A 25,405-nucleotide genomic window follows, 5' to 3' on the forward strand; every position below is an offset into this window, starting at 1 on the left:
CACATTTTATAACAGATTTAATGTCAAAATCAACACAGGGCTTTACATAATAAACAGTAGTATTCACTGTTCTAAATGTATCAGAACAAAATTAGAGAGAGCAGATGTGCAAAAAGATTTGATTCATGATATACAATCACTGGCTGCAATTGTTTTCTTGTGAGATAGAGGGTTTTGTATTTTATACTTTGTAAATAATTATACAATGAAAAAAATGTCAATGCCCCTGGCACAAATATTACATACAGTATGGGTTAATCTGGATATGACTGAGTTCAAATTTAAACTCTTTTGCTACAATATGACACTAAAATACAAATATTTTACATAAAAGTTTTTGGCAAATAACTGAATCCTACACTACAGCTTTTTTCTTTTTCACACAAAATGTATAAATGAACAATATAGATAAGAATTGCCCCTCAAAAACAAGAATATAAAAAGACCATTTAGCCAAATACAATATTTTTTCCAAAAAGAGACATATATAAGTCAGTAAATCTGTAAATACATACAATATATTATATATATATATATATCAAAAGCTAGTATAACTGCATTAGGTGAGAAAATGCTTTTAGCACATGGTCCCTGAAAGCTCAAGTTACTGCAGCTCTAGAAAAAGTATGCAACTAGACAAAACAAGTAAACGGAGAAAACATCTTGTACATTTAAAAGAAAAAAAAAGAAAAGAACATGGCAAAGTGAGAAAACAACCAAATAACTTAGCACACTACGCACACAGAAAGCACAAACAAGTACAGGAATGCTGCAAATCTTAGAGAACTTGCATGTATTTGTAGCACATTTTTTGTATTTGGCTCTGTTGTGTGCATTTGGTTGTTTTTCCAGTATTTGGAGCTTTTTTCCAAAATGCTGCTCATGTGTTGTCACATTGAGAATTTCATCATTTGCTTGTTATGTCTCTTTGCAACTTCACCCAAAAAGTAAAATTACATATTTTTTCCTCTGACCTTGGGTGCTGTTTGTTATTTTAGATTGTTTTGGTGTGAGTTGCCGAGTGTTTGGGAAATGAGCTTTAGAGATGTCTGCCTTCTCTTGAATATGATTGAACTAGATGGCACTTGATGTTTGGTGCTCAAAGCACCAAAAATACAAAGCTCATAAGTGATCTCTTTCCAGAGATCATGACCTGGTTGCTCAAGATAATCCATGGACCGTGTTGTGAGTAGTTTCATGTTGGAACTATTTCTTTCTATCCAGCTACACCTGCAAACCTCATCACTGCACAGAACGAGGTGTGGACTGCTCATGGATGAAAGGCTTGTGCTGGTGACAGCGTGACATATAAACATTAATGGCGTTGTAATCGGCTGGACTGTAACGGTGCTTGGTGAGCTAGCAGTAGACGAACACTTCCCTCTGTGCCGTGATGTGGTTGGCGGGTGTATTCTGGCAGAGAGAAAATAGTTCCTTCATAAACGAGTTCACAACAAGGTCTGTGAATTATCTTGAGTGATTGGCTTATGATCCCTAAAAAAACAGACAAAAATTCCCATCGATGTTGAGTTTTTCAATTTTTTTTTTTAAACTGAGGGGGGCTGTCTAGTTCCATTATATTTGACATCTCTACAGCCAATATCTCCAACACTGAGCAACACACGCCAAAACAATCTAGACTGATAAAGAGCAGTATAGGTCAAAAGAAAAAAATGTATTCTTTGATTTTGGGATGAACTTTCTCTTTAAGTTGTAGTGCACTGAGTTCTCAGGGACACTTTACGTTGGCCTGCGCACACCAAAAATACCTTTTTTTTAACACACCTTTTTTTTTTTTTATAGTTTAAAAAGCGTAACCTTTTCCACATATATCCCGCTGAGTGAGAAACAAAAGCTCAGTATCTGCATTACATTTGCATGAGTAGTGTCACAGCAGAGAGGCTTTATAAGAGGGAATAACTGAGCAGAGTTTGGACACATCATGCGTGGAGCAGGCTGGACCAAATACTGCATTTCTCTTTGAGTTTTTGCACAAGTCTGTTTGCTTTATACATTCAAACATTCAAAGAGAATCCTCTGCTCAAATGTTGTCATTGTGGTTTGTTTGTCCAACAAAAATAGTGAATGTGAGTAAATATGACAACAAAGACATAAAAAAAAAAACTGAAATGTTTTGTACTGCAATTTTCGTCCAATTGTCCTCCCTTTGAAATGCTGACAGATATTGAAGGCTTATTGGGCAATGCTACGCTTTCGAGAAACGACACAAACTGTGCACACAGCGCTCAAATACGAAGACTAAAACAAATGCACAAACAATTATCACATCGGCCAATTCGTTTGTTAAATAAAAACTGGGATGCGTCATTTTTAAGACGGTGCTTCAGCACAGACCTTTAGCCACCGTTCACCCTGCAGAGGACATGACTCCACAATTGTTTTTGCTCAAGTCTGAGTGGACTGCAGCTGAGCCCTGTCCCCAGTGGTGAGATTAGCTGCAAGATTTAGTAGAAGAGCAAAGAGAGATCCTGCTTTGACAAATCCAGTGTTTAACCCTGTGTAGTCATTCTCAGTGTTGCTTACTTAAAGCCAAAACTGAAATACTGTCATGTCGAACAGGAGGACGTCCCATTCCCCTTTAACCTTTGCCACAGAAATTTCCTTTCTTTATATTGGAACAAATAAGGCAACCAGTGCCTCGGGTTCTTGGATAGAAAGCTTTCATTCACCGAGCATGATTGATTTCCATTTAAATGAAAACAGAGAAGCCATCACTCTATCCTATGAATGAAACAAAAGCATTGTTGGTATTTTCCCCAATCATCCCCAACACTTTATTTGATTCGTGAGATTTTATCCCTCCCTCACACCCAGTTTCTTTCTACCAGTGTGAGGCATTAATCTAACTCTCTGCAGCATTCAGAGAGCCACTGTATTTACAATCTGCAGGACTAAAGTGAAAGCCTTTCAAAACGAAACAGAGAGGGGGGGAAAGAAAACATCATTCATGGCGGTCGATTAATGTGCTGCCTTGTAAGAAGACGTTCACACTGGCTGTTTTCACTTCTGTTTTTTTCTGTTTTGTTTTTGTTTTTTTTAAACTGAGGTTGAGAAGAGGGGTGGGGGGCAGGTTTTTATCTTCCTATTGCACTGCCTCCTGTCATTCCTAATGGGCCAGGAACAGAAGGTGTCAGACATGTGAATGGGAGAATGAAGTGAGCACTGGGCTGGCTTAGTGTGGATTAGCATGGCTTGTCTCACTCATCGACCATTTCACACAGACAGGTCTGTTCCACATGCACCAATCAAACGCAAATACAGTTTCACTGCATAGCTGGTGGGAATAATTTCTTGTTTCAGGTAGTAAAAAAAAAAAGGGGGGGGGGGGCTCTGGCTGTGCTAAATCATTCCTTTTAACAAAAGAAGCTTTAAGCCACATTCACTGGCTTTGATTTGGATTCCTCAAATAGAATCCAATTAGAAGGTTTGAATGTGCTCCAAATGTCCCTGGCTAAATTGCGTGTATGTGGAGTTTAAACGGCTGGGACAAAGACAAAAGTGTACAACATGAAAGAGCCACATATTGCATATGTATTGATAGGAGTTTATGTAGGAGCGAGCAATGAACTGACGAGTGAGAAGCAGGCTGTTGTGCAAAGTAACTGTCCTGAGTCAAAGAGTAGGAGATGACATAGCCACGTGCATTGCTCCTCTCTCGTCTGATTGTTACAAGACTGCTACTCCACCAGGAACTAGACGGCTCCTTTCTTGTCCTGCTCTGTCGGCACGGAGTAGATCCTGAAGAGAGAGAGAGAGAGGGAGGACAGGCCACAGGAAGGGAATAATACAGGGAAAGTGGGGGTGGAGGAAGGGGGTTGAGGGGAGACAGGGCAAGAGCAAAAGTATGTCATCTTCAAGATATTTTTAGCTTCTTTTCTCAGTTTGTTAGCAGAAAGACACAAGAAACATCCCCGCATGTCTGAATTCAGGAAATGACACGTCTGCCTCATGCTGCAGGGCTCTGACAGGTGCACGGTGACTGCACCACCTCAAAACACAGCTCATCCCCAGGTGGGACTTATAAACCTGGCAAGGCACTGTTGATCCAACAAGCCAGAGGTTGCTGTGTGATTAAGCCTCTTTTCAGCAGAGCGATCAGTCAGCACCAAACACTGCCAGAGCTGACTGCAGCCCCAGGAGGCAGCCAGTAATCCGGCGGAGGAATTTAACCCTTGCAGATTGTCTTGGGTCTTTGCTCCACAATGATAGTTCTCCTGCTACTTGGAGATCTGTGGAGACTAACTCGAACTCCGCTACCTCTCTGACCCGACCTGCAGGTCATGTATTACTGCACCCCAGAACAAAAGAAACTGATTACTCTGCAGAGTGCCTTCCTAGAGCTCCCTGCGATTAAATAAGCAAAGTATAGACAGGAAGCGAATAGTGAAGACAGCGTGTCTCTCTGTATAACTGGTTTAGGCTGTTCTGCTGTCCAAGTGTTGTTGGCAGATTGTTGTCATGACACTGAGATCATGTTTACGGGATTGTTCTATATCTGTGTAGTTGTCTAACTCAGAAGTTCATGAGGTAAGCTTTGGAACAGGTTAGGTCCTGCCCCATTCGGTCATACAGACCCAGCAGCACTGTCTTAAGGCTATTATTTGAAGGCTAATATGGGAAGGGTTAAAGGTGGGGAGTGTTCAGTGGTGGCAGCCGAGGGCCTCAGGCTGTGACACTAATTGCTGTACAAGTCCAGACGGGCTCAGATGGGTGGATGCTGGTTATGTTTCACCACCCAAGTGCTTTTCTCCGGTTTTGATGCTGATGAATCAGATGAAGTAGGGTTCATTGGCAAGGCAGCAGAGAAGCTGTTACCCACCAGACTGGTTCTGTCACCTGCAGGCCAACTTAGCGTAAAGTGGAACATGCAACTCTCAAATATCAACTTTGAAAGTGGAGAAATTTGACCTTACCCTTGCTGCCGATTGTGCATGTGGCGTCTTACTAACATTACGGCTGCAAGAAAGAAAAATGGAAAAGGTCATGGCTACGCAAGAGAAAAGTTCATATTTGCTAAGGTATTAACAGCTTTACAGGGCGCACTGGGACTACAGAGATTCCACTGAAGGGCTCTACAGCAGCGCATTTGTCAACTGTGGGAATGAAACAGGCCCTATTTCACATTTCACTTCATTATATGTCAGAAAAAAAAAACCAGGATACTTACTCACTATCGCAGCAATGGAAAGAGCTAACACGGCCACAGCTACGACAATGACAATCAGGGTGAACTGATCTAAAAGAGAAAAAGAAAGTTGGTTATTAATAAGCTGCATGAATCCCTCATATTAAACACTTTAATACATTTATGGTATGTCACTAATTATAATTCAAATACTTTTCTCACCTTCTGTTTTTTCTACACCTGTAGTTTTATCTGCAGCTGAGTTCCCAAGCTCTGGACTCACTGTAGGTGGCAAAGAGAAGAAGCGAACAGTTAACAATTACCAGAATATACTGCGACACACTGGACGATAAACAGTATGTTGGCTGTCTAGTAACAAACAGTACTGAACTGAAGTTAAACAATAACCTAAAATATGATTCTGAAAACATTTGAGGTGACAAATAAATTCTAAAGACATTTTAGGCAAGAGACAGTCAATGCATTAACAGATTCTTCAGCCCTGTTTTACTGTTTTTGATCTGAGTTTGAGTGAGAGAGAAGGGCAGGTTTCTCTCTAACTGCTTTCATACTTTTTGTGTCCGCGCTGAATGCGAAAATACAGTCTTTAGTTCGAGCAACAGACCCAGAGCCAGCTCAAATCTCTCTCAGTTTGATCTGAGAGATTAGCGGGGAGATCTGGGCGCCCGTAAGATGGAGGGAAGTTTACCGCAGTTTGTTTACTACCCACATTGTTATGATGCAAAGGTGGCTGAAAATCAGCGCAGTAGCCTGTTACGTATATGTGCAGCTTCTTTTTTTTTTTTCGCAGAGTGGTTGCACTCCAAGATCTGGCTGCCCCGTTCTAAGCAGATCTGTAATTCCATCAAATGTCCATCAAAGCGAAGATGAGGAGTGATGGAAAGAGGCATAGAGAGAGAATGAGAATGCCAATGTTGATTAGCTGACCAGCAGGATGGCGGAGATGTCGACGTTTTCGTTGGCCTTTCGGCAGAATCCACAGGGCCCCTCCAGGGAGCTAATTGATTCCATTCAAGGCTTAATGGTTGGGAGGAGGGAAAGCCAACAGGGGCAACAGCCCCACACGTTTCACTGGAATAGAGCACCCTATACACAATGCTGACTTACTGACAATAATCACAGAGGCCATAACCTTCACACACTCTCCTCTGGGCGGCTGCCATCACAGTGTTTGCGAGTGTGATGCAGGAGAAACCAAAAAAGCTTACTGCCCTCCAATCCAGTCTTGGGTACTGAAGTAATAAACTCACCGTCTTGTGAATGTAAGTCCTCATCATCATCCTCCAGACCTGTGAAGTGAAGAGAAATCAGATACTTGTACAGACAGTTCAGAAATGCAAGCTTCTCAGTGTGAGTACTTTCAAATAATAAAGGTTTTTCCACTTTGCAGTCGTCAGGATATAGACAACACTTTTAATCTTTTAGTAACACTATTGATTGATGGTTTTATGATGTCAGTTTAGGACCAAAAGGTCTGAGAGAGAGAAGGGAAAAAAATGAAAACTAAAAGCAAGAATCAATATTGTGCAGAGAAAACCAAAACCCATCTAAATTGTGGAGTGAAAAAAAAGAAACCACACCCATAAACAAGTGGCCTAAACTGTGGGGTTAGATAACAGCACTGTAAATGAGGAAGCAAAACCATCAAGTGACAGATGGGACTTTTGAGTTAGTCACACAAAACCATGTAGCTCTGTTGTTTACTTGTGTAAAGTGAGTAGAAATGTGGAGATTGTTGAGAATTTCAAGATTTTTTCCCTGTTGTCCTGCACATTGCATTATGCATATGATTTTTAGTTATTCTGTTTGACATGAAACTAATTCATGTGACCCTTGACCCCTTAGCTAATTTCTTCATACATGACCTAAAGGACCCACTAAGCTTACCTGAAGTCAAACAAGGACTCGCGACAGTACAATGAAACATGTAAAAACATGCAAAAAAGAGCTGAGAATGCAATTAGAGTATGATAATTCCTTTCAAAACAAATTAACAAAACATTTTCCACGTTATTGCATATGAGTGTGATCACTCAATGCTTTATTTAAATCAAATGTATCTATTTGTTTCTCTAAACTGATTTCAAGCAAGAACTTACATTTTTTTCATAACTAATTGGATGGCACAACAGCAACTATGCCCAGCTGATTAAAAGACTCATAAGTGTCCCTGCTTTTTTTTTATTTTACAGATAAAGATGGATCACATACCGTCATCAGTCGATCCTTCAAGGTCATCTGAAACAGCTGCAAAAACAGTAAGAGTTAGACTACTTTATAGTACTCACTATAATTTTTTAATGAAATTAAATGTTAATATACATTGCAGAATACTGCTACATTCATAGGACTGTATCTCACAGAAAGTATTTGGGTTTCAGTGAGTTTAATGAGATACTTGTTTTACTGTGGAGTCAAGCTGCTGTTCTTTTTTGGCATCTTCTATTCCAAGAAAGTAAAGCATGAAGAATATTGTGGCTAATTTCACTGAGCATGTTTTCTTTAAAGTTATTCTTATATGTGCATATGTGCAGCACCTTTAGGTGGCTGTATAATTCAAAAGTAAGTGCATACATTAATCTGCACAGACAGTGCACATACAAAGGTAGGTGAGGAAAACATGCCGGCGCAGGGATGCATAGACCCTGATTAGATGTTTATCACCTGCAAGCGTCACAGAGATGAGAACGTACCAGTAGCAGCTGGCAGCAGCAGCAGCAGACACAGGAACAGCAATCGCATCATCTTCAAATGCTGCAGGGGGGAAAAGAAACCCAGATAAAAATATCTGCTATTAATATTCAGCCATTGATGTGCGTGGAATCTTGGTGTTTTGGTTGAGAGATAGGATGAGATGGAAAGCAGCAGTGCTGTCTATTATTGGGGTCTTGTGCGGTACTTTGAGTTTCAGGATCACATACTGCTAGTCAGTGGAAAACTACGAATTTCCGAGCCAACAAGTCCTTGCACTGTTTTAACTGTTTTTTAAAGTATGCATGCAAATCCAGATTGTAATCTGAGGTGGAGGCAGTGAGAGGGTTACTGAATGAGAGCCTTATTTCCCATAGTGCTCAGCGAAAAAAAACCTGCTCTGAGATTTCTGTCACAGTCAGCTGTCAACAAGTGTCTATTCAACATTTTCCCCTCCCTTTGCAAAGCCCGGGTGCTGAGCCAGGTGTTGAGCAACAAAAAAGTGTCCGATGACGTCCCCTGACAAGACAAAAATGATTTTTTTTTTATTGTTTATTATATCCCACTAAGCAATATTCTTGTCATTCTTACTGGAAAAGAGCTCAGTTTCACTCAAACACATACTTATTCGTCAGCTTTATTTTATCACAGAAATAGACTATGATCTCTTTTTTGGTGTATTGTTGTTCTTAAGGAAAAATCACACAGCTTCCTCCTGGCAAAGGGCCCAAAACAAACTCTACCTCCGCTTGCCATCACCACTGCGTAGATGTGAAACGCAGATGTTGTTAGCCCTCCAAACAAAGCCTCCAGCTGTAGTCAACACAATATGAATGGTTTTATTTTTAAAATGGGAAAAACATGGGAATGACCTCTCTTCCAGTTGAGCTCCCGGATGAAGCCTTATTGGTCAGATTTAGCCGTGGAGGCTGGCATGGGATCAGGAACTAAAAGTCATGCAATGTTTGATACTGTGCACAGAGCGAACTCTCCCACTGACCTTTGTGCCAAATGTTATACTGTAGGTGCCTCTTTCATTGTTAGCCATACCCATTGTGTCCTTGTTTCCTCCATAGTTAATGACTATGAGGAAAGAACGGAGGTGACCTGAATTGTTAAGGTTTAGATTATTAAACTGGGCTCTGAGGGACAGCAGCAAACACCAGCTTACTGCTTCCTACTCCTTACTACAATATAAGGAAGTGGATTATGCTCACCATATGGCGAGTACATTCGGTTTACCATATTTGGTGAATGGAAGTGTAAAGGAAAGAGGCATGGGCCTTAACCCTTTGGAACCTGGATGGACATGGCTTTTTTTGTGCTGCATTCAGATGTACTTCACAAATATTTAAGCCTTTGAACCCTGTGCAGATTGGTTTGCTTTATCTCGAAAACATGTGGGGACAAGGCGTTGAGCAACTTGGCAACTTAAAAAGCTTGGGAAAAATGTCTAGAAAATGTTCTTATTTCTTATTTTTCTTATTTCTAATTATTGTTATTGTATAATTAAAATTATTTTACAGATTGTTTAAGCCACTTTCAAGTAATTGCCTTGTTTCTTTTTCTACTTTTTCAGCAAGTTTTCTTTCTTTCTCATTGTAAATAATTTCTTTTTAATTTTTGCGTCATTGCTTCTTAAGCTGCTCACTGCCTTCTTCCCATATTACTGAAAGAAATCCTGCCCCTTTCCTCAGGTTTGAAAGGGTTAAGACTGGAGACATCATTTCTTTCTCTCAGTATTGTTTTTGACAGTTTTATGAAAACCTTGGCATCAGGAATATGGCCATGAACTGTAATCTCATCTATAAATGCTGCCATGGTAGTTGATGTCTAGAAACTTTCATGTGAGACAAATGTCCACCCTGTAGGGCCCAGGACAGCCAAGTCTGCAACAAGATTATCTTCATGCTAAATTAGCAGAACAGCATTAAGGACTATTTTGGTTGACTATATAGGAAAAAGATGTTAATCACACGACTGAGGCTGATTGCAGGGGAGCGTAGTGGGGGCTGTTCTGGCCTCTTGAATAGCTGCAGTAAATCTCCAAACGCAAACAACCTAAGAAGCTGCAAATAAAATCCCCCTCTGTATCCAATTTGCTTTTCAGAGTCGCTTTGGGTGAAATAATAAGCTGATCCAATTTGGAAATATTTATCAACCCAGTCCACTGCCTCTGTATCAAAATGGCTCCTGACGCCTGTATTATTTTTCAAATTGGGTAATATATTCTTGTACATTTGAATGCTGATTGAATTTGCTCTTTAATACCAGACCCAATTTGCAACATATAATAACCAGTGGCTTGTTTACAAAGCAGACATACCATCTGACTGCTGGCTAGAGATGCCAAGATCATAGAGGGTAAATGCTGAAATCACAAAACTGAAGTGAAGTACTGCAAAAAAGGTATGTACTTTACTGCTACTGAAGGGTGAATTTGTCTTGTTTTTGTTCCATTCTCGCCGATGCGGTTCTTCACTGACAGGATTAACCCCAAACCTCATACCTGTCTGTCCAGCCCAGCCCACAGAACACCTAAATCTTGTTTACCAGGTTTAATTTTGAATGATGAACACTTTCCACTCCTCCCAACCCACCCAGTACACACTAAATCAACAACATACACACAGAAACACAAGTTTACCACCTGCACATACACAGAACTACATGCAGAGACACAAACTATCTCTTTCTTATCTGCTGGCACTGATAACAGCCCTCTGCTCAAACACTGTGCATCACTGACAAGACTTTGACACCAGTGATAGCAATCGTTAACGTGCAAAGATATTAGAATTGCTGTGGCCCGGAGAGTTCATAGAAAAACAAATACAACTAAAAAGAAAATATGAGGAAAGAAGACAGAAGATGGCGAAGAAAAACTTTGATTATGTGAAGATGTGTCAACACTAAAACAGACTTGCTCTAAAAAAAACCCAATAAGCCCACAACAAGAAAAAAGAGTGAGCGAGAAAGAGGGAAAAAAGCACCCATATCACTTGTTATTCATTGCCATTCAATTTTACAAAAGCAGTAGCTTACTCTGGTTCAGTGAAGAGAGAAAATATTCTTATTGAAATGTTTACTCAACTCTGCCATCTCTACAGGAGCTGTTTATATAAGTGAGGTTGATGCAAATTCCTTTTTTTCGCTATAACATAACACAACTCCTGCTATGCCACTGGACCGCAAACAACAAGGAAACTAATGACAAAATAAAAATAAAGCAAAACTCACAATACCTCAAGTGGTGCCATGCAAACCATTGAGCAATCCAACCCCGAAAAAAAAAATGAGTCTGGCAACTAAGTAGTCACTTCCAATACAAATGGCTTGTGGGTGACTTGTTGAGCATTAGGCCGACAGTAAAACAACTGAGAGGATATGAGAGTGTGTGTGACAAGGACAGCCGACTCTGAGACACATATCCTGTATTTGCCTTCCTCTCTCTCGCTCTCTCTCTCTCTCTCTCTCTCTCTCTCAGGTTGTGTGTGTACTAAAATAGAAAACCTGTGAACAACACACACAAGAATGAGCTGATATAATTCTACCGTTACACCAAAATATTGGCATTTTCCACCTCTACCGTGACCAAAACGGCATCAACCCGACTCAGGGCAAACAGGATTCTGGGCACGTACACCTCAGGTTTATTTTATCAGATGGAGACAAAGCTGTTTTGTCTTTGTTTTGTTAACAACACTATCACAAGACCTAGCTATCCCAGTCACATTGAGGGTTTGTTCACAGCCCGATCTCTTCTGAGGTGCAGCCTCATCACTCCTCCAAGAAGCACAAAATGCACTAAAAAATGCTCTGAAAAGAGGAGATGCAAAGGGTTCAACAAATATTTGTTGCCCCTGCTTCACCTCTGACACTCCCTGGGCAAGCAGCTTGATTAACAACAGCAGAACAACACATGTTATTTGTTTGCAGACTAATACAGCCGGTCAAAACGTTTGCTCATGAGCACACTGTGTGAATGGCATTACAATCTTATACACACAGGAAGTGAGAAAAAGGGTGAAGCAGTGTGCCAAGTCAGTTTTCTTAAATTTATAATACCCTCACCTTCTGTTACCTGCTTCCTTAATGGAAGGAACATTTGAATGGGTGAAGTTGTTTTCACACTGACTCACTGTAACAAACAGAAGTGCTGTTGTTTGGAGCTCTCTGTGAGTTGCAGTCAGAAATATACAAGTGAGGTGATAAACAACTTGAACTTGGGAAAACTTATGGAGGAAAAAAAAAGTTACAGTATTTGTGCACGTTGGTCCAGCACTTTTGACAAAAAAAACATACTTTTACACATTATTTGATGAACCATAAATGAAATATATATTTATTATTATTGTGGTCACAAGGGGCATTTTATTGCAAAAGCAGTTCACTGACCTGTGATACTTTAATTACAACGTAGTGACAATACTTCTTACTTTTACTTAAGTAGGGTTTTGAATGCACATATTGTTTAACCCTTTAAAATCTGGAGCAACGTCACTTTTCTTGTGGTGCTCTCAGATGCCTTTTACAAGTTTTAAAACATTCATTCAAAAACATGGGAAAAAGGCAATTAGCAACATGGCAGGAAATGTTCCACAAATTGCAAAACTGAAAATTGAAAAACTATATTATATTTTCATATTCACATTACATATTTAAAATGGTGTTACAAAATTATTACAATCTTTTAGCACTTTTTCAAAGGTCTTTTCTTTGTTTTTGTTTTTAGTGTCTTTCTTTGATTTAAAATAGTTTTCAGGAAAAATTTCTTGTACTTGTGTACTTGTGCTCATTTCTTGCTCATTTTGGGGTAATTTCTTTTGTTGCTCGTGGTCTTCTTGTCTTCTTCTGGAGTTTCAGCACTCCAACTCCCTGATCAGTATTTATATATTATTACATTACAGCATACTGAAAACATTTACAACGAGCACTGACCTATGAGAACTAGAGAAGGATAGTTCTATTGCAAAACTTGCACATCATTTGTGGAAATTAAGTTTTTAAAATCCTATCTATCTGTGACTTTTCTCGTCACTGCTGTGAAATTTGATGCACTCACCATAGCTGTTACATCAGCCGATGAGATGAGCCACTGCAGTGCCAGCCGACTCGACGGGAAAAGTTTCTGTCTGCTGCTGTGTGGGCTTTAAGTTTACATACAAGGGGATTCACAGCCACCTCATATATCACCAAAATGGCCCTCAACGTTTGTCTCTCAGTCAAGTTTTTACATCAGTGGAAAATACCTCAGCGAGCCTGTGTCTCTGGACTGCTGTCATGAGCAGTTTCCTGAGAACTGACAGTTGAGGTTAACATGCAGCGAAGCGTTCAGCATGTTCACAGCACAGAAACAACTCTGAGGTAAGATACTGCCGTACGCCAGACAGCCGAGGTGGTTCCAAGTTAGTGTTGTGCAGATCTCAAGTCTTTGCACCCAAGTCCCAAGTCAAGACTGACGAGTGCAAGCCAAGTCCCAATCAAAGTTCAGAGTTAAGTTCCCAGTCAAAACAGGCAAATCCCAAGTCAAGTCCTAGGTAAAGTTCAAGGTCAAGTTCCAAGTCAATAAAGGCATGCCCCAAGTCCCAAGACAAGATGGGAAAGTTCCAAGTCAAGAAGGCAAGTCCCAAGTCATGTCTTAAGTCAAGTTTCAAGTCAAGACTGACAAGCACAAGTGAAGTCCCAAGTCAAGTTCCAAATCAAGTCAGGCAAGTGCTAAGTCAATACCTGAGTCAAGACTATCAAGTCTTAAGTCACATCCCAAGTCCTAAACTTGAGTTTCAAGTCTTAAACAAGTCACAACACACTCTTCCCCAAATTTAGAGAATCAATGTATCAAATTTACAAAACTTGTGACTTTACAAAGTCTGTGACTTTTGACCAGCAAACAATCAAGCATTTTCATGTCAAAAGGCTCATGTTCAAGTAAAGTCTTTTTGATTTTGTCAAGTCAAAACTAAAGTTTTGAAATTTGTTACACATGTCTGACTCAGGTCCAAGTTTCACTTCTGTGATTACACTATTGAAACAGCTGCATCACTTCTAGACGTACATTTTAACAGGGACACTGGTAATCTGTAACCTTTTACATTTCAACATTTGCCTTTTCAAACCTGATGCAAAATAAGTAGTGGTGAAATATGCCTAAGTGCATTTGCTTTATTACTGTACTGGCTACTTTTTTAAAGTTTTTTTTCACCTCTTTTATTTTTATAGGATAGCTTAATCGTGAAAGGGGCAGAGAGAGAGGATGACATGCAGCAAAGGGCTGCAGGTTGGGGTCAGACCTGCAGCAGCTGCGGTGAGGACGCCTCTGTACACAGGGTGCCCGCTCTATCAGCTGAGTCATTTGGTGCTGCGCTGCATTGGCTACTAAAAATTAGAGAAACCACTACTCTATTTGAGTATTTCCATTTTTGTGATATTTTATGCATCTACTGTACTGTATCTTAGAGACAAATTGTATTTGTATTGTACTTTTTGCTCAGCTACCTTTGTCTTACAGCTTTAGTAACTTTTTGATGACAATGTTTCATCCCCTTCCTGTCCAACTAAAACCATGCATCTCCAAATGTGCAGATTTTGAGTTTTAGTGATAAAATGAAGGATAAAGTGTTTCTTTAGGTGTTAAGAAAATTATCCATCTTCAAAACCCTCTGGCATCAGCTAGAAGATGTATCATCACAACACTGAAAACAGACTTTTTAGATATAGCCTATGCTAGTCAGCAATTGTAATATATATTGAGGGGACACTTTACCCAATATTTGTTATAAAAGTGATAGTTTAACATAAAAGCACCATAAAAAAGGTCATAAAATGAGTGCAGTAGCACAGTAAAAAGGCATTAAAAAATATCCCCCTACAACATGTTGTAAAACAAACAAATAAATAAATAAATAAAGCATAGTGTGTGCACTTTTTGTCTGTGCATCCCTCAATCATGTGCTGCCACCCTAAAATGGGACTCAGTCATCAAAACTTCCAAATCCCCTGATCTGAGATTTTTGTTTGTAGGACACACACACACACACACACACACACTACAAACATATGGTAATCTTATATTATATGATGCATTTTTATAGATTAAAATATCAACCAGTGTAAAGGAGTTAAAGCTGACACAAACTTAAGCATTTAAATGCCACATACACATTAGTAACATTAATTAAAAAACATCAGATATAGTATATCATCTTAAAACACTGACTGTTAACATTTCAATGCACAACTAGTACTTTAAGTACATTTCTCAGATATACTCTTACTTGAGTAAGATTTTGAATACCGGACTTTAAGTATTTAACAGTGTGGTAGACCTAATTGTAGCCTACTTTTAAGGAACCGAAAACTTCCTACACCACTACAAATAAGGTCACAATTTCTAATAAAATTGAGCTATGATTGGTGATTATTTTTATTTGAACTGCACATGCAAAAATGGCATCCGAACTTTTAAGTGAAACACATCAGGAAACGCCTGGAGTAATGATAATGCGGTTCACCTGGCGGTTGCAGCCTAATTAACTGACAAATAATGACGCCCACGCGTTTTGACTGACAGGCTCAGCCAGCACAGGTGTGCTAATAGGCCCCGTTCACCGTCTTTCCCTCGTTGCTGCTGGCGGTGTGTTGCTAGCTCATCATTCCATGTTTGCTGTTTTCCCTGCCATGCAAAAAGCCTAAAACTATCCGTTGCCAAACATAATCAATATAGTTGCTCCATTAATGCACGTTTTCTGGTTTCAGTGCAGTAATGCAGTTTGTGCAGCTGCTCCAGGTGTGCCTCTTGGGACTTGGTAAGTAAGATGGTTTTACAAGCTGTTGTTTGTGATTATGCTAGTTTCAACCGTCATTTGCACAAACAGTATAACCTAACTAGTTTTTCCAGCGTGTTTGTGCTTTCTTCGCTCAGCTGAATGTCCGTTTTTACCCTAATCCCTTGTCTCAATATTTGCAGCAGGTTTGCTTTATGGTTAGTCATTTTTAACTTGCAGCACTCAAGTCTCAACAGTTCTGCTGTCTTCCTACTGTTTGTCTAGTTTTGAGTGATGACTTGGGTATGGCTGTGTCTCAGCCCTTGCAACAACAAAAGATAGTAATCTGTGCACTGCTAAAGGGAATTAGGGTCTTGAGAAATCTTCAGTTGTAGTTGATTATAAGGTTTTGTATGTAAAAATGGATCACACCACAGCGGCAATTTGTCCAAATGCTTTTGCTATGAGTTAAAATATGATCCCTTTGCTTTAGTTTTATATTAACTTTTACTACTATTTGCAATGACAACCCCCACAGTATTGTATACACTTGTGCTAAGAGAAAATCAACGTGGAGGGAATAATACAGTAGTTTTAAGTAAGCTCACACTCATTTAGAATATTAACTGAAAAGTAAACTTACATTAAAAGGAGCTGTTGTTCAGAGTTGTCTCTATACACTGCTGGTATGTTGTTGCTCCCACACCAAGATCCTTGTTATCATGGAAACTGCCTGAGTGAGTGTGCACGTTAATACAGGTGTACCCAGTCAGGAACTAGAAACTATGTTCTTCATTGGCTGCTGAGCTTGCTGAAACCTGACACCACCGGTCTTATCTCTTAGAAAAGTAGGCTTACTGTGCATACTGGGAAACTTGCTCAATGTGCTCCATAGTCAACAGATGCAATCACTAAAGTGCAAGTCTGTTAACCATATAAAATCAACTGCTGTCAGAGCTGTCCATCTTCATAAATCTTTTTTTTCTATGCACATTTCCTGCATTTATGTGGTAACTTAACTTAATAATAATAATAATACTGAAACAGTCACTCTGCTGTGAAAGCACTGCTGCTGAAATGTTTTTTAATTGTACCAGCAAATTCAAGTTCCAGTGTCATAGAATAAGGCTTTTTGACTTTGATGTTAAACATCTTGTGTCATCATTGATACAGCATCATATTGATTATGCATGTTGTGCTTCGTACAGTGATTTCAAATGTGTACGGACGCATTTGGCACAAATCCTCTGATCCTCCCCCTGTCAATATCAAATGGATTAATTACTAAAATTACCAGCATAGTAAATAAACATAAGCAAGTAAATATAACTATCGGCATGTGAAACGGCTAATGCACAAGTAGGCCTGTCTTTTTCAAACATTTTATAGGGTACATTTTAATTTATAATATTTAAAAATAAAAATACAAAATACAAAAATATTTAAAATAATTCATAAGTAACAAATAAATTCCAAAAAATATTTCAGCAGAGATGCTCATTACATAAAATAGAATTCTTAATTACACAATGTTTTTTTTTAAATGTATTACTTTCTTTTTAATAATGAAATAAATACATTTTTATATATTTAAAATAAAAATACGGGTTAGGGTTAGTATTCTCAAATAAAAATGTACAAATTTAATTTATTCTGTTTGTTTAAATAATATAAATAAAATAATTTTAAAAAATAAAATAAATGGATAAACAAAAATAAAAAAATATACATTCAACCGAGATTTTCAGTACAGAAAATGGTATTGATAATAACGCCCATGTCTTAACAGGTACTATATTCAGTGATTTGGCCCATCAATTTCACTGTCGATTCTGATGCGAATTATCATTGATAGTGCATCTTAATTTTATTTTTTGCATTTTGTTTATTATCCACAGTCACAGCCTTGAAAGGTTTAGAATGAAATTTGAAAGTTAGTTCAGCTGTCCTCCTGATGTGGGGGTTTGATTTCTTTTGTTGTGTTTTTGTTTTTGGATTTCAGGATTGTGTGTTGGGTTTTCATAGTGAATGTGTTCTGTGAATGTTTTCTTTGTCTGACATCTTGGTGCCATGTTAGAAATACAGTTTCACATTAACATATCATCCTTTCCATTAATGATTCTGTATTTGAGCCATTAATTATTTAAAAAAATAAATAAAAATCAATCAAATGTTTTGTTCTCTCTTGCAGGCCTTACCATGGCCAGTCCTGGAAGGACGTTTCTGATGATGTTTCCCCCCCATAATGACCCAACAGCAAATGTTAGCCATGAAGTGACTATCACGGCCACTGGTGTTTGGACCTCAGTCACTGTGAAGGTTCTGGAGAGCAGCTTCGTACAACACATTTTCCTCTCTTCCCGCCAGTCAAAGACAATCCACCTGCCACTGACTGTGGGAATAAGCAGCGACCGCTCCTTCTACCTCCTCAGTGTGCAGTCTGTATGGCCCGTTACAGTCCTTGCCTCATTCTGTACCCAGACCGGTTGTGACCACAGCCTCCTTCATGAAGTGTCTTCTTGGGGGAGCCACTATTATCCCGTTACTCCTAACTTCCCTAATCAGACTGCCGTCAGCCAGATGGTGATCACCAGCTCAGACCAAGCAACATCAGCAGATCTCTTCCTCTCAGGGGACGTGCTCTTTGAAGGCAATATACACCCCAGGGGTAGTGTCCTTAAGCTGCATATAGGGGTGCTGCAGAGTGTTTACCTCCAGAGCAACTCCAGTCTCTCTGGCTCAGAGTTAATCTCCAAAGAAGCTGTAGGTGTAGTGGTTGGTTTTACCTGCTCCAAACACACACCCGGGGATTGCTTGTATGGATTTTCCGAGCTGAAACCAGTTACACAGTGGAGTTTTGATTACGTTGTCCCTCCTTTGGTAAACACAGAAATGAGTTCCAGTTTCTTGTTGGCACTGGCGACAATCAACTCTGACCTGGACATCACCACCAGCACAGAGAGAAAGACTGAGTCTTTGTTTGGCGGCGTTATGAAGGTCATCCCAGTTGTGACTTCAGATAAAATCCACATCACCAGTGACAGTCCTCTTCAACTTGTTTACTTTAGACTTGACAATGCACAGCAGAGACCTTCAACGCTAATAGTACTGCCATCTGTTGATGATATCTGCCAGACTGTACCTATGTTTGATTCAGGTGATGTGAGCGAGCAGCAAGATAACAGAAACCGCTCAGGAGATTTAAAGTCTGGTGTTAAATTCTCCCCAAAGCACAACTTTGCTCAGCTGCCTCATCATAATGCAGAGCCCAATTCTCTTTATGCAGACACAGATGTGGGAAAATATCTGAGTACCATGAACAGACAACAATATCCAGCAGTGTGTGAGAAAAGTATGCATTAACACAATTTGAGTGACTTTGCAATACATGTTGTTAAAAGGTTGTAGATACTGACCTTCTTTATTTCATTTCAGCTGCAGCTTCTTGTGAAGATATACACTGTGGTCACAAAAGGAAGTGCTCTATCAAAGATAAAAAGCCACTCTGTTCTTTGAGAGCTAAGATATGCTCTGCATGGGGTGACTCTTATTACCGCACATTTGATGGAAGAGATTTTGCCCTACGGGGAAACTGCAACTACACTTTAGTTCAGACAACATGTCCAGGCTTTAACGCTTCTGTTCAACTACAGATTAATATAGCACAAGCATATTTGAACAGTGCCACTGTCTCCACCATCCACACAGTGCAGATAAGCATCCAGGGCTTTGATATCTCCATAGTTAAAGAAGACAAAAATCATGTTAGGGTGAGTGTTCTAAACTGAGTCAAACATACACTTTTTGTAGCAAGTATATTTATTCACACTGTCTGTTCTTGCTTTTTAACTCATAGATAAATGGACAGAGAAGGAACTTGCCCCTCACTTTTGGAAATGGGACCCTGAACTTTTATCCAAGTGGCTCCAGCGTCGTCTTTGACACTGCCTTCGGCCTGACTCTGCAGTACGACTGGAAACACCATCTCCAGGTTGAAGTCGGCCCTGAGCTGTATGGACTCCTGTGCGGCTTGTGTGGAAATGCTAATGACAGCTCCTCAGATGACGTCAGTTCCTCTAATGGCATTGAAAAGAGCCAGACGGTGGATTTTACCCTTCCGTGGGTGTTGAACGGTGACGCAGGCTCCTGTATTGAAGATTGCGGTGGTGGTGTCTCATGTTCAGTGTGCACTGAAAGCCAAACCAAATCATTTCCTGGCATTAGAGGCAATTCCCTTGGGATTGGGTGCACTCTGCTGCAGAGGAGCAATGGACCTTTTGCAGATTGTCATTCGCATGTTGATCCTGAGCCATTTGTTCGTAGCTGTGTGAACACCCTTTGTGTCATGAATGAAGATGCCTCTGCTATGTGCAAGATATTGACGGCTTATGCCAACATCTGCCAAAGGCTCTTGGCCAGAGTCCAAAATTGGAGAACCATCGCCAAGTGCTGTGAGTTTTAAGAATTTTATTTTATTTTAATATTTAATATAATAAGTGTTTCTTTCAGTTTGTAATCAACTGAAAAAATCAATCATGTTTTTGTTACCTTAGAATGAGCTGTTATATCTATTAGGCAGCGGCTCCTCGTCTGAGATCGCCATGTTTCTACAGTAATCCAGAACAGACAAACCAAACACTGGCTCTAGATGGAGCCATTCATGTTTTAATGCTCCTATGAGATGATGTCAGAGGAAAAACAGATGCTTTATTCAGTGTTTTTCCCGGTTTTGTTAACTTGGTTCATTAGTTTTAGAGACAGACCTCTGTGGATAATCTGCTTCGAGTAAAAACCTTAACAAAGGAAAAAAAGTTTCAGTTGTTTGCAATCTGCAATCCTTACTCCTTGATGCTACTAAATTCTACCCACTGCTTCTTTTGATAGCATAGTTTGCTGGAAAAAAAAAATGCTAAGACTATGTTGTTCCTTTTGCAGCTATGGTGTGCCCTCTGAACAGCCACTATGAGATCTGTGGTTCTGCTTGCCCTGCTACCTGTGCTGACCCAGAGGCCCATAGTAATTGCACTCTGCCCTGTGTGGAGTCGTGCCAGTGCAACAGGGGATATCTGCTGAGTGGTGGGAAGTGTGTACCAGATAGCAAGTGTGGTTGTCTTCACCAAGGTGCCTACTATCACCCCAAGGAGAACTTCTGGATTGACGAACACTGCCAGGAGAAATGTGTCTGCCAGCCTAGCTCCAAAACAGTCATGTGCACTCAGTCTCATTGCCAGGATGGAAAAGTGTGCAAGCTTCTGAATGGAGTTGTGGGCTGTTACGCGGATGGGCCTGGGGTGTGCATAGCCAAAGGAGATCCTCATTATACCACCTTTGATGGGCGTAAGTTTGATGTGTATGGCAACTGCACTTATCTACTCACTTCTCACTGTCCCACCTGGGGCGGCCTGGAAGACTTCGGCGTGGAGGTCCAGAACCACAAGGCAGATGCTACAAATGTTTCCTTCAAAATGGTAAAAATGGTGACGTCCGGTTATTCCATAGAGATGTCAAATGACTGGAGCAACAGAGTTATGGTAGGTTCCTTTATTTTCACAGTATATCTAGACAAAAAAAAATCTCTCCACATGCAGTGTTAACATTACTCTTCTTGTTTCAGGTAAATGGTCTGCTGCTGCGCCTTCCATCTGTGTTGAGCCAAGGCAAAGTAAAGCTCTACATGACTGGACTCTCAAAGTGCATAGAGACTGACTTTGGTGTTGTCATAACCTACAGCTCTGATGTCCTGACTGTTCAAATGCCAAGAATCTTTTCTGGAAATCTCTGTGGCCTGTGTGGAAACTTTAATGAGGATCCAGAAGATGATGTGATGCCTGATGATGAATCGGATATGACTCAGGCTGTTAGACACTGGCAAATCAGCAGTGAACATGAATGTGTGGATGTACCTATGAACAACTGGGGTTGCAGTTCACATGATCGGACTCTTTATGAGGGGAAAGATTTCTGTGCAAGGTTACTGGATACAGAGGGAGCATTCCAGAGCTGCCATAAAACAGTCGACCCACAAGATTTCTACGATAACTGTCTTCATGACCTCTGTGTTAGTAACCAGACTACCCTGTGTCAGATTCTGTCCAGCTATGTTGCTGTATGTCAAGAAATGGGAGCTATTGTGGATGAATGGAGGGCTTCCAACTTTTGTAGTGAGTAACCATGATGAAATCTCACTTTTGTTAAATGTACAAAACATTTTAAAGGAAACTGAATTTTCTCTTTCCTCTTCAGATCTCTCCTGCCCTCCTAACAGTGAATATCGCCTGTGCTCCAGGCACAAGTCTGACTGTGTTGAAACCCCAAGTCTTCTAGCAGTGAAATGCAAAGAGGGCTGTTTCTGCAAAGCAGGGTTTTTCCACAGTAGTGGGGAATGTGTACCAAACTCTGAGTGTGGCTGCATCTACAATGATGTTTACTATGAAATCCATGAGAACTTCTACCCCGATGAGCACTGTCAGCTGCACTGCGTCTGTGTGGGCAACAATCAGGTGCAGTGCACCAACCACACATGTCCAAACGGGACAAAATGTGCCATTCAAGATGGCCACAGGGCATGTCATGCATCACAACCTGTTAAATGTGCAGTCATGGGTGGCAGACACTTCAGGAGCTATGATGGACAAAGCTTTGACTTCAATATGGGAAGCTGCCGTTATGTTCTATCGCAGGTTTGTGACCAGCTGGAGTCTGACCTGTCTGCTGTTATCCAGCAAGGACAGCTGCACCTCAGGGTCCATGGGGTGAACATGACTTTGGAGATGGAGCATTTGGGAAAAGTGAAGGTAAGCAGCTGCACATTTACAAGGGCAAACTACATGTTATGCCTCAATAGTAACTCTTAACATTTAAATTTTCCAGATTGATGGTGTTTTGAGGGGTCTTCCTGTCAAGCTGAATCACACAGCAATACTACACGCCGGCTCGCTCACTCGTGTTGTTGTGGACACAGGAGTTGTTGTCACATATGGAGGGCCTAGTCTGATACAAATAGTGATTCCTGCCTCCCAAAGAAAAATGTGTGGCTTGTGTGGAAACTTCAGTGCCATTATTACAGATGACAAACAGAGCCTGAATGGCAGCCTTGCAAGTGATGCTTCCAGCTTTGCATCATCCTGGTCACTTTCACCACCTGGAACAAACTGCTCTGCAGAATGCGGCCTCTGTTCAGAGTGCAACTCTACCATAGCAGCTGAATTTGCATCTGACAACCTCTGTGGCATGCTGCTCACTCCTTCAGGACCATTTAGTGGATGCCACTTCACTGTTGACCCAAAGCCCTTCTTTCACAACTGTGTGAATGATGTGTGTATGTCTAATGGGAGTGAAGAATTGTTTTGCAGCAGTTTGAGTGCATACACTTTTGCATGCCAAGAGGCAGGAGCGAAGGTCAAACCATGGAGGGGTGAGAAGTGCTGTGAGTATCATTAATCTTGGCTCTTGTACATGTGTTGTTTCATCACTCTGTTCTGGTGTGCCAGTACATGTAAATCATACAGGTCTGCACAAATGCTTCTCTTGTACTTTTAGAACACTGGCAAGCTCTATACAGTGTGGCTGCCAGACTGATGTAAGGCTGGCTGGACTCTGTACAGTATATGAATCCTTTTTTCCCTCCCGCAGCACTCTCATGCCCTGAAAAATCTCACTATAATATATGTGTCAGTGCGTGCCCCGAGTCCTGTGGTATTTCATCCGATATCCCCTGCCCGTGGGCTTGTTATGAGGGATGTCAGTGTGAGTCTGGATACATGCAGAGTGGGAATGGCTGCGTCAAAGCTGAGAAATGTGGTTGCTTCTACCATGGGCACTACTATGAGGTGAGTAGCCGCACATTTAGCTTAAACCAGCTATACATTTCCCCTTTATCCTGGCAATTCATTTGATTTTTCTTAAATCGGTGAAACTGTCTTGAAAGAAAGTTGATCTGAACATTGCAGCTTTGTTTGCTTCTGAAAAACCTCTTGGTTTCCTGAATAACTAAGGTGTGTTGTCGTGACAAATTAACATGTGACCCTGCTGTACTGGCGGTTAAACATGTTGCCACAGTTGAGCTAATCAAGTGACATGCCCTAGTTATTCAATGCACTGTTAAAAACATGACCCATTAATGTCTTAGTCAATTGTACATATGCGTCACCTGTGTATGACATGACTAATCACAAAATCTCAGGCCTTTGTGTTTTCCTGGCTTGTTTGTTTGTGCTGTGTTTTAGAGAACAGTTGGGTAATGCACACTAACAGTGACTCACTGTTCTCTGTAGATCGGGGAGATATCGTGGGCTGAGGGATGCTCAGAGCGGTGTAACTGCTTTGCCGCTGCCACCATGTGCTGCGAGCCAGACTCGTGCCCCGAGGGAGAGAGCTGCACCCTTAACAATACCTGGGGCTGTGCAAGGAAAGGTAGGCCCAGCTGGTTCTGCTGGGTTGGGTGATATTTCGTCATAGGCTGACTGTTATTCCCTCAGCTGCACCATGCAAAACTCACTTGTCTTGTATTATCAATTTTTAATATGTGACTGTTTTTCTGCCAGGTCTGTTTTGCAACCTCACACATAGCACGCAGTGTTTTTTTCTCCGTGTCCTGTCATTTTACCTAAAATGAGGTTAAACGTCACCTCTTTGAATAGTCTATTATGAACAAAAATCTGCTCTCTGCCTGGGGGCTCGAACATGATTGCAGTGCTTGTCAATCATCAGCAATAATGCACCTCTTATTTTACTCACAGAAGCCTGTGACTGAAATTTTAATGTGCATGAGCAAATGATTTAATGTTTTACATTTGATGCCTTCCAAATAAGACTGTTTGTATACTTCTGTGACTGCAGAATATTTAAGTCAAAACTCTGCAGATTTGATTATCATTACATTTAATTTCATTATTTGTTCATTTTACAGTTTTCAGGACTGATCTTGTCTGCAGATATTGCTAGTTGCATGTATCTTCTCCCTGAGCTTCCATTAATGTGATCCTTTTTCACCTTATTGTTTTCAGATGATAGTGATTCTAAAATCTGTAACAATGGAGAGACTTGTGGTGTCCAGAGCCAACCTCTGCAAACCCAGTGTTGGGTTCTGGGAGGTGCCCACTTTCATACTTTTGATGGACAGGTGTTTCAATTCATGGGAAACTGTACCTACACTCTGGTCCAGATATTGAATGACACCAGTGAGAATATTACATTTTGGGTCGGGGCACAGAAAGACAGGACCCCCGACGAGGCGTCCTCTCTTAAAGCTATTCATGTTAAAGTAGCTAAAGACAATATAACCATCTACAGAGGGGGGAGAGGCTTTGCTTGGGTAAGTTTGAATCAGGACATACATTCACATCACCATTCTAGCCTTACTGTCAGTTTGTGATTTTTACATTATGTTTTAATGAGATGCCTGTCAACCATATGGATATTTTCAGTAGTTTGGGTTTTTAAAAATAAGGTTCGGCACGAGTTTTCATAATATAGATGCACTGAAAGGGACAGTTGGATCAAATTACAAATGTTTCCTCTTAGTGTTGTTTTTCAATATTTTTTGGTGTGAGTTGCCAAGGGTTGCATTCATCAGCGGTAGAGATGTCTGCCTTCTCTCACATATATAATGGATCTAGATAACACTTGGCATGTGATGCTTCAAGCACCAAATAATACACTAGTTTAGAAAAAAGAAAATAGCTCCTACATGAAACTGCTCAGTGTATGTAGTAACCTGAAAAACTCAAAAAGTATGTTGTTGTTTTTCGTTGTGGGTTCTTTTTCTCAGAAATATACAAAATTA

General features: G+C 40.4%; 2 protein-coding genes across 5 annotated transcripts in view; one reads left to right on the plus strand and one right to left on the minus strand.

Annotated features, from left to right (window-relative positions):
• LOC121945765 (uncharacterized) lies at positions 1 to 16,404 on the minus strand. 3 transcript variants are annotated; one of them, XM_042490098.2, is made up of 8 exons: positions 16,265 to 16,404; positions 7,861 to 7,921; positions 7,379 to 7,414; positions 6,418 to 6,456; positions 5,369 to 5,428; positions 5,189 to 5,257; positions 4,935 to 4,977; positions 1 to 3,759 (listed from the first exon to the last, which is right to left on the minus strand). In XM_042490098.2, the coding sequence occupies exons 2-8, from the start codon at positions 7,910 to 7,912 to the stop codon at positions 3,714 to 3,716; spliced, it is 345 nt and encodes a 114-aa protein (XP_042346032.1). In that variant the 5' UTR covers positions 7,913 to 7,921; positions 16,265 to 16,404; the 3' UTR covers positions 1 to 3,713. The 3 variants fall into 3 exon arrangements, with proteins under 3 accessions (XP_042346032.1, XP_042346031.1, XP_042346029.1); XM_042490097.2 differs by lacking the exon at positions 16,265 to 16,404 and adding an exon at positions 12,924 to 13,088; XM_042490095.2 differs by lacking the exon at positions 16,265 to 16,404 and adding an exon at positions 11,104 to 11,262.
• The window catches only part of LOC121945399 (IgGFc-binding protein), a 25,435-nt gene continuing 15,457 nt past the window's right edge, over positions 15,428 to 25,405 (plus strand). For both annotated transcript variants that reach the window (XM_088084128.1, XM_088084127.1), the window contains exons 1-11: positions 15,428 to 15,663; positions 17,813 to 18,973; positions 19,057 to 19,391; positions 19,478 to 20,072; positions 20,557 to 21,152; positions 21,236 to 21,782; positions 21,865 to 22,415; positions 22,492 to 23,047; positions 23,254 to 23,450; positions 23,895 to 24,033; positions 24,627 to 24,934. In XM_088084128.1, the coding sequence (XP_087940254.1) occupies positions 15,621 to 15,663; positions 17,813 to 18,973; positions 19,057 to 19,391; positions 19,478 to 20,072; positions 20,557 to 21,152; positions 21,236 to 21,782; positions 21,865 to 22,415; positions 22,492 to 23,047; positions 23,254 to 23,450; positions 23,895 to 24,033; positions 24,627 to 24,934 (5,028 nt within the window). In that variant the 5' untranslated portion in view covers positions 15,428 to 15,620. The remainder of the gene's footprint in view (positions 15,664 to 17,812; positions 18,974 to 19,056; positions 19,392 to 19,477; positions 20,073 to 20,556; positions 21,153 to 21,235; positions 21,783 to 21,864; positions 22,416 to 22,491; positions 23,048 to 23,253; positions 23,451 to 23,894; positions 24,034 to 24,626; positions 24,935 to 25,405) is intronic.

Source organism: Plectropomus leopardus, chromosome 11 (genome assembly GCF_026936395.1).
Source record: "Plectropomus leopardus strain MGB_pleo_1.0 chromosome 11, ASM2693639v1, whole genome shotgun sequence".
NCBI lineage: Eukaryota > Metazoa > Chordata > Actinopteri > Perciformes > Serranidae > Plectropomus > Plectropomus leopardus.